Source organism: Cajanus cajan, chromosome 6, assembly GCF_000230855.2.
Source record: "Cajanus cajan strain Asha chromosome 6, NIPB_CcT2T_4, whole genome shotgun sequence".
Lineage (NCBI taxonomy): Eukaryota > Viridiplantae > Streptophyta > Magnoliopsida > Fabales > Fabaceae > Cajanus > Cajanus cajan.
The window spans coordinates 51,083,686-51,094,037 of record NC_138522.1 but is presented as its reverse complement, the minus strand read 5'-3'; the positions used below and the strand labels follow the sequence as shown (position 1 = coordinate 51,094,037).

Below are 10,352 nucleotides of genomic sequence, written 5' to 3'. Positions count from 1 at the left end.
TGAACTTTCAATCTAACGGTTGGATTTTCAAAATTCACATTTAATATAAAGTTATTAAGCGGTGTAACACTTAGTAAAAGTTACATCAGTATCGTTTGAACCCTCCTCATATATATATATATATATATATATATATATATATGTATTACATAACTTTTTCTAACAATCCTTTAACTTATGAGACTAAATTATAATTTATTTTTTAGTTTGAGAATCTAATTAAAAATTCTAAAAAAATTAAGGATCAAATAATATATTCCTAAACCCTAAATCTATATAATATTAGATCGCCTGTGCATTAAAATGTATTGTAATAATAAGCCAGGCAATTTTTATTTAGGATTTAATTAGAATATACTGAGAAAAGAAAAATAAAATAATATATATATATATATATATATATATATATATATATAAAATAAGATTAATGATTTTATAATAATTTTCAAACTACACAAATAAAATAATTTGTAATTAATTAATAATAAAATATATTTACACTAAAATCTCGTCCAACTACAAACAGCCTAATAGTAAAGAAGAGTTAAAATAATATTCACAAAGTCTTAAATTTAAACTTTATTATTGTGATTGTAATTCCCTTAAATAAATAACAAATCTTTTAAATATAAAAGTCAATCTCATTCGTATGTATGCTGGTAGATATATATTTGATAAACATGTAACTCAGTAAATACAAATGTGTTTTCTCAAAGAAAATAAAAAAGTTGAAAAAGAAGGTACATTATTGAAACAAATTGCAATAAATTGCATACAACTGTATTGTCCTTACACAATTTAACTAATTAAAAAGAAAATGGTAAATGGAGAAGCCACCTACCTTGGGAAAACAGGCTCCTAGTTCGTTCGTAGTAGGCAAGTGCACCTTACAAGCCAAGGAAAGGACAGAACTGATTCTTGATTTTCTTCTTTTTTTCTCCAAACACACATTTCTCTTCCTTCAAACATAGCACTCCTTAGATTCTCTTTCCATGTCTCTCTCCATATATACACATCATTATCAACTTAAATGTCACCTTTATTATTTCCATCATCAGAAAAACGTTCCCCCTTTTTCAGCCATTAATCCTCAAAAGTCTCCAACGTTTTGTTAAAATTCCAACTTTATTTCACTAAATTTGACTACCCTCTATGCTTATCACACAGATCATAGCATAGAAGGTGAAAAGTATAGTGTAAAACCAAATGCCTCATCTGCTACACGGAACGCTTAAGGTGACCATATATGAAGTTGATAGATTACATACTGGATGCCATTTCGATTTCTGCCAGAAGGTATCTTCATTAAAACTCTCTTGTTCCATTCATTAAGTAAATTAAGTAGAACAAAATATTAAGAGTTTAATTTTTCATACCATGTGTTTGGCAAATATCACTAAAAGAGTTGGACTTCCAAAGTAATTAAATGGTTATCCATTAAATTGGGAGGAGGAATGGTCAGCACAAAATGCTATTAATTTGCTACTAAGTAATTAATGTCCCCTGTTTGAATTTTATAAATAAAAAAAATATTATTAAAAATCAGATCCTAATAAAAGATATTAATTAATTTTTTTTTATAAAAATTAGTTATTAGTAAAATTTATAAATACTTCGTGTCAATGATATAATTAAAAAAAAACTTTTATATCTCTTTTTATGAAAAGATAAAGAAGAATAAATTTTTCTGTCATTTCTTTTAATGGAAGTAAAGTCTAAAAAAACAAGGGGTAAGAATAATGTGATTGGATTTTCAATGCATATACTAGAAAAACAAATATCGATAAAAAAAATATAATAGAAAAAGTATTAGAAAAATGAATGTTTGCAATTTTATACAAGAAGGATAAGCGAGACTAACAAAAATATTCATATTCATAGGTATTCATAAATAAAATCTATCATGGATAATAAATAGGTAGCTTAGATGGATAGGCCCAGATAATGGATATGAGTATTTTTTTTATCCATTTATAAATGGGATGAAAGTCAGGACAGTAGTATCTATACACGTAGGTATCCTCTAAATAATATTACTTAAATATTTATATTTTTGTCTCATATTTTTTATATTATTTTTTATATTTCAAAAAATTATCATTAATTACAAGTTCAAAAATTAATATCAATTTATCTTTAATATTTCAATATACTTAATATCAAATATAAACTTAAATTTATTTATAATATATTTTTAATTTTTAAAATAATTTACAAATATCCATGGATACCCACAAGTATTTAAAAAATTCACGGGTACCCGTTAAACGGATACTTACGTAGGTTAGTAGGTATGGAGTAAGTACATGACAAATTTTTATTTGTCGGGATAGGTACGGATATCTTACCATCCGCCCCTATGAGGCCCCATTGCCATCCTTAGACGAGTCGGGGCTAAAAATAATATTAACTAGATATGGAGTTGCGCCATCATAGATAAAAAAAATATATTATTTAAATAAAAAATATATTATTTCATTATTTAATTAATGTGTTAATTTTAAATATAATTTTTTAACAATTGGTAGAAATTTGAAGTTATATATAAAAATTTCTAAAGTAATAAGTGATTTGATATAAAAAGACAACTAAAAATAATATTATAAAAATTTTATATAAATAATTCTTCTTTTCATTTTTTTTCTTGCCAAATTAACTATTGTATTAACAAATAAATTAAAATCTATGTTCAAACACACACAAAAAATCCACAAATTAAAAAATTAAATAAAATTGAAGTACTTGTCTTTGCATCTTTTTTGTCTATAATATTGAAGCTTCTATTAGCTTCTCATATTTCATATAACAATTCCTTATACACGGAAACAAAATACCAAAAACTCAAGTTCATAGAGAAAGTGTTATTATGTTTATCTAATTTTACTATTATTCTTCTAATGTGGTTATCCCATGTGTGAAAAAAATGAGAGAAGTGAAAAAAGAGAAGAAGAAAAAAAGTAGTACCTTATATTTCCAATGAAGATTGCAATGTAAAATAAAAATTAAACTATAGAGAGTGAGAATGGATTAGATAAAGTATGAAGATATAATGTAGAGAGTGGAAGGGAGATGTAATAATACATAAAATTGCAAAAAAATTGATAATAGAAAAAAAATTTAGTACCTTTTAATTTTGTTGATGATTACAATGAGATGAGAGTTAGACAATAAAATAATGAGAGGTGAATTGAATAAAATGTATAGGAAAGATGTAATATAAAAGATAAAGAAGAAATATAATAGAAGATAGAAATGTAAAGAAAAAATAGTACTTTGTATTTTTCATATAGATTGCAGTGTGAAATAAAAATTAAACAATAGAGAGTGAGAAGTTAATTAGATAGAGTATGAATGTATAATATAAAGAGTCGAAAGGAGATGTAATAATAAATGAAATTGCAAAGAAATTGACAATAGAAAAAAAATATCTTTTAATTTTTGTTGATGATTATAATGAGATGAGAGTTAAACAATAAAAACGTGAAAGGTGAATTTAATAGAATGCATAGAAAATATGTAATATAAAGGATAAAAGTAAAAATATAATAGAAGATTAAAATGTATAGAAATTGACTCACAAACAAATATGTTTGTGTGATAAGATGTGAAATTAATTTTATGATAATATGTCAGTATAATAATGTTTAACTCATTTTTTTTATTATAAATAAATAAATTGAAGAATAATTTAGAAGATTAGTAATAGTATAAGAGAATGAATAAATATCACTATCAAATAAAAGTCTTAATTTATCAATATATTACATTCACGATGAGTTTATAGTAGCTAATAATTTAGTTTGGACATATAATCAATCATATTTATCTTATTAATTTAACATATATGTATTCTATCAATATAGTTACATTTTTAATTAATAAAAATCATCCTTATAAGTTTTCAGTTAATTATTTTATAAGAAACAAACTTATCATCCATATTAGTTTATAATTCAATGAGTAGGAAGAACATGTATCATTTATTTTTAGCTAATTAATCATTAAAAAGAAATAAGAGAAAAAACTTGCACATAGCATGATTACCCTAAACATAATGTGACCTTACCCTCCTAAAAAGCAAACTAAGCATGTGTATTGCTAATTAAGGTATATTCTGTAATGAGTTCTCCTATTTAAGCTCTGTAACATGTCAGCACTTCGTGATTTACTTTCGAAGAGAAATTAACATGTTTAAGCTCTTTGACTTTGTATTCCGTTTTCTTGTTAAAAATATGAAAAACAAAGGACACTACACACAAGGGGAAGAGATTTCTGGCCCAAGTCAAGGGTTGTTTGCTGTGTCGGCCCGAGGTATGTTAACCAATGACCAACTTCTCTTTGTTTTAATAAGTGGCTCTTTAACCCAAGCGTTTTTACTAGTAAAGTATAAGTGTGTTTGTTTAGTAGATTCAAAAATTATTTTCAGAAATGTAAATTTGGAAACGTAATATTTTTATGTTTATTATAAGTTTTAAAAGCTATTTTCAGATATTGTTGATTTCTGGAAAAGTAATAATGTAATGTATTTTACTTCATGTTTATTCTTATAATAAAGGGTGAGAAAGTAATATTCATATGAAAATGTCAGAAAATAATTTTTAACACCCTTATAACTATTTTTTTTCTTAATTTTAATTTCATTCATTTTTAATTTTAAAAGATATTCTTAGGAATATTAAAATCTAACTATAAACATTTTTTGAATTTATTAACATTCATGATTATAATATTTTTGAGAATATATATTTATATTTGAAACGAATGCAACACATTGTTTTATTTATCCTAACATGTAAAAACTTGATGAAGATTGTTGGGACAAGACTCTATGCAACAGTTGATTTAGACAAGGCGAGAGTTGGACGAACTCGAATGATAGGAAACCAACCCTCTCACCCAAAGTGGAACGAATCCTTTGAAATCTATTGTGCCCATCAAATCTCAAACATTATATTCACAGTGAAAGATGGTAACCCAATTGGAGCAACTCTGATTGGAAGAGCTTACATCCCCGTGGAGCAAGTTCTCAAGGGCTCCATAGTTAAGCGATGGGTTGAGATATTAGATGAAGAAGATCACCGTCCCGTACCAGGACACTCCAAAATCCGTGTCAGCGTGCAATTCTATGATGTTGCTGAGGACACAACATGCCTTTGGTCTCAGGGGATAAGCATGCCATTTTTTGGAGTTCCTCGTACATTTTTCAATCTAAGAGAAGGTTGTAATGTTACATTATACCAAGATGCTCATGCCCCACGTGGCATCAGTGTTGTCCCATTTATTCCAATATCTGAAGAAATAGACTACCTACCTGGAAGATGTTGGCAAGACATTTACAATGCCATTGTGGATGCTAAGCACTTTGTTTACATAGCTGGTTGGTCTATTTACACTGAAATAGCCTTAGTTAGAGATAGAGAGGAAGCAAATATCACCCTTGGTGAGTTACTTAAGAAGAAGGCTGATGAAGGTGTTAGAGTTCTTTTGCTTGTTTGGGATGACAGAACTTCTGTTCCAAATTTCAAAAAAGATGGCTTGATGGCAACACATGATCAGGAAACTGCTGCTTACTTTAGAAACACAAATGTGCATTGTATTTTGTGTCCACGAAACCCAGATGATGGAAGAAGCATAATTCAAGGCTTTCAAATCTCGACAATGTTCACTCATCACCAAAAAAGTGTAGTTGTTGATAGCCATGATGTAGGATCATCACAAAAACGAAGTGTCATAAGTTTCATAGGTGGAATTGATCTTTGTGATGGCAGGTATGATACCAGGGATCATCCTTTATTTTCAACATTAGGTACTGTACATCGAGATGATTTCCATCAGCCAAACTTCCCTGGTGCGTCCATCGATAAAGGTGGTCCAAGAGAGCCGTGGCATGACATTCATTGCAGGCTAGAAGGACCTATTGCTTGGGATGTCCTATACAATTTTGAGCAAAGATGGGAGAAGCAAGTTGGGAAGGAATTATTACTCTCACTTGATGATCTTGATCAAATTCTGGTCCACCCATCTGAAGCAAAGATATCAGATGTAGGAGAAAAAGATACATGGACTGTTCAATTGTTTAGATCCATTGATGGTGGTGCTGCTTTTGGCTTTCCCCAGACCCCAGATGAAGTTGCTGAATTAGGCCTTGTTAGTGGGAAAGACAATGTCATTGAGAGAAGCATTCAAGATGCCTATATTAATGCTATTAGGCGTGCAAAAAATTTCATCTACATTGAGAACCAATACTTCCTTGGGAGTTCATATAGCTGGAAAGCAAGTGATGGTATTGTGGTTGAGGACATTGGTGCTTTGCATCTCATACCAAAGGAATTGTCATTGAAGATTGTAAGCAAGATCAAAGCACGAGAAAGGTTTTCTGTGTACATAGTGATCCCAATGTGGCCCGAAGGTATACCTGAAAGTGAATCAGTTCAAGCAATATTAGATTGGCAAAAGAGGACCATGGATATGATGTATTCTGACATTGCTAATGCCTTAAAGACAATGGGGATTCAAGCACATCCTCGTGATTATTTGTCATTTTTTTGCCTTGGCAATAGGGAGCACAAGGAAGCAGTAGAGTATACTCCTCCACAGGAACCAGATCCTGATACTGACTATAAAAGAGCACAAAATGCTAGGAGGTTTATGATCTATGTTCATTCCAAGATGATGATAGGTATGGCATCAAATACCATTTTATTTAGATGTTAACGTTATTAATTACTCATCTAAGATCTTCTATTGCTACTTGTTATGGAACATTTAATTTCAATCTCCATTTTTGGCTATAAAGTGATGATATATCGATACTCAATACATTACATAAGCTTAATAATCACTCTTCATTTTTATTTATTTATCTCTCTTCTCACCTGATTGTTTCACATATCACATCTACTCTCATGTTTTGTATTTCTTTCTATTTTTTGGTTGTATATGGACACATGAGTGTGCCTCAACCATTTTTTTCTTGATTATATGTTTTTTCCACGTTTGGTCATGAATTAACAAATTAGTATTTGATTTTTGCTTCCATCAGTTGACGACGAATACATAATCATTGGTTCTGCTAACATAAATCAGAGATCAATGGAGGGTGCAAGAGACACTGAGATTGCAATGGGTGCATTCCAACCACGTCATCTAGCATCGAATGGACGACCCAGAGGAGACATTTATAGGTTTCGACGTGCACTATGGTATGAGCACCTTGGGGATAGTGGTATTAACACAAAAATCTTTGATAATCCAGAACATTTGGATTGCATCACCCTTGTGAATAGTCTTGCTGAGACTAACTGGGACCTGTACTCAAAGGAAACATTTGATAAAAATAGAATTTTCCACCTCATGTGCTACCCCATACAAGTAACCTACGATGGAGCCATAACAACCTTTCCAGGGTTTGAGCATTTTCCTGACACCAAAGCTCCAATTTTGGGTTGCAAATCAAAAATCCTTCCTCCAATTCTCACCACCTAGTGTTGTGTGTATATGAGTAACTAACTAGAAACAAAAAAGTTTAACTTTGCAATGACTTCTAGGAACATTACAACATATTGCTATTTTTAATAATAAATGAAACTTCTTGTCTTTATATAGAAACCTTTTACTATTATTGAGACCTAGAATTAAGCTCAATTTATTATTGTTTCTCCAAGACTATTTTCTTTATTGAATGTTATTCCCCACCTCAATCCAGCAAGATATAAACATTACTTGTAAATTAATTTTCCTCATTATAGAATGAGTGAAATGGATTGCAATTAAAGTAAATTGTGGCTATATATTATTAAGGTTATTTTTATACTTATTTGATATAGATATATTTATTGAGATATATTTATTTAGATGGGATCTATATTATATCTTGTTATTTTTATTGATTATTTATATATATTATATATATATATATATATATATATATATATATATATATATATATTTGTCTATTAGTTTATTGGATTAAATGATAGGTCAAGATAGATTGATTTGCCTAATTTTTATTTTTATCATCATCATTATTAATGTTAAGTTTAAATAAGTAATATAAGATTTATTATGCAAGTAATCTATGATTTGTTTTATAGTAAATTTGTTATACATTATTTCAATATATATAATTTGAGATTTTTTGTACGACAAATTTGTTAAGAAATTTATTATTATTATAATTACATATACATTTTATTATGTAGCAAATTTGATATTTGTTGTAAAAAAAATAATCAAACTAAATTTGTTGTAATCTGAGATTTATTTTATTATTTATGCAAACTAATTTATGTGAGTCTTTTAGATATTAAGAAAGAAATATGTAAAAAGAGGTATTCAAATTAAAATAGACTTAAATATGCTTTTAGTCCCTATAAAATTAGCAAGTTTTGATTTTAGTCCTTGTAAAATTTTTCCTTTATTTTTCATCCTTATAAAATTAGAACTATTGTTTTTAATTCTTACTTTATATGACCATTATTTAACTACTTTTTATTTATTAAAAAGTTAAGTAATCATCTTAAGTGTACCTACAATATATTGATATTTAACACCTCTAAAAAAATTTATAGACCTTTAAAATAAATGTTATTTATCTACCTTAAAATGACTATTAGGGACTGAAAATAGTTAGCTTAGATTTTAGAGAGATAAAATCTAAAGAAAAATATTTTACAGGGATCAAAATCAAAATTTAATCATTTTACAAGGATAAAAAATAATGGTTATAAATTTTAGAAGGATGAAAAATAAAGAAAAAATTTAGAGGGACCAAAATCAAAATCATCAATTTTATAGGGACTAAAAACATATTTAAGCCTTCAAAATAAATATGCAAAAAAATTTCTTTTTCAATTTTTTTTAATGGGCTGACGAGTCAATATCCACCCTTAGGCAGAACAGGTTAAAGTGTCTAACTTACTTTCACTTGACGAACTAGCTCGGTCCAACTTGTTTTTGGCAAGCTAACAATAGGGCGAGTCAAAACAAGATTGAATTAGTCCATTTTTTCATTCTACTTGTGAAAATCAACTCTAATATATTAAATATGAATATTTATTTTACACAAAAGTGTTTTTAGGATCTTTTCTTCAATAAGAGGGTTTGTATGAATTTTTTTAACTTCATATCTAATTCAATTTTTATTTTTCATAATTACTTATTAATTAGATGTTGATATTTTAAAATAAATTATCAATAAATAAAAAAATTACAGTACAAATTATTTATCATAAATCTAAAATATAATTTATAAATTTAAAAATATTTATATATACTTATTTTAAATATAATTTATATATTCAAATATAATTTTTTATGTATAATTTATTATAAGTTTAATTATATTATATATAATAAACTTGTATGTGCATTGCACAAATTAAAACACCAATAACTAAATAAACTTAAAGTAAAATATTACTATTCTATTAAAAGATTAATTGAAAATAGTCATTGTCATTAAATTGTTTATCTTGATAATAGATGAGTCAAATTGGTTGCAATGAAAGTAAGAGAAATAAAAGCAATACATTCTCTTTAATTGACTGAAATTTATTATAAGTATTGGGTCTCACATAACATTTAATATTTCTCTCTTAATTTTATAAATTTTAATAAATTTTAACCAATAAAAATAAGTGTAGTGCTAACACTTTTTATAACAATAAATTACAATTCTATTGGACTTTACTTATAATATTTGGGTTTCGGATCCTAAAACTACATATTACATAAAGATAGAGAAAAGACTAATATTTAGAATAAAATAAGACATGATATAAGAGTAGATAGAATACGAGTAGGATATGATAAAAATTGGATAAACATTAACGTTATCATATGTTTGATGCACATCATGATAACAAGTATAATGACATTATTATATTATATATTATGTATTTAATATATACCAATAAGATATTATATAAATTATATTCAAATATATAGTAAAAGTTATATTTCATTAAAATTACATATGATTTTTTAAAAAATAAGTTTTAATTTAATTGTTTAAAAACTCAAATTAAAATCATAATTTCAACTATATAATACAAAAAATATTTGTAATATATTTTTCTTAAAATTATATTATATAAATTATAATTATTATTCAAATATTTTCTAAAAAACTATTTAAATAATAGTTTTTATTTTAATATTTTAGCTAATAATATACTTTAAATTTAAATGTCAAAATTATATATATATATATATATATATATATATATATAAAAGATAAAATGCTGAATGTAAATTTCATAATATATATTATTTAAATTATATATATATATATATATATATATATATACATTATACTATATAATATAATATTACTATATAAATTAATATTA

General features: G+C 26.5%; 1 protein-coding gene across 1 annotated transcript; it reads left to right on the top strand.

Moving 5' to 3' along the window:
- Positions 1-448: 448 nt before the first annotated feature.
- On the top strand, positions 449-7,812 carry LOC109817674 (phospholipase D alpha 1). Its single transcript, XM_020383000.3, has 4 exons — positions 449-1,296; positions 4,246-4,311; positions 4,810-6,679; positions 7,043-7,812. Exons 1-4 carry the CDS (start codon positions 1,207-1,209, stop codon positions 7,483-7,485), a joined length of 2,469 nt encoding a protein of 822 aa, XP_020238589.2. The 5' UTR covers positions 449-1,206; the 3' UTR covers positions 7,486-7,812.
- The last annotated feature ends 2,540 nt before the right edge of the window (positions 7,813-10,352 follow it).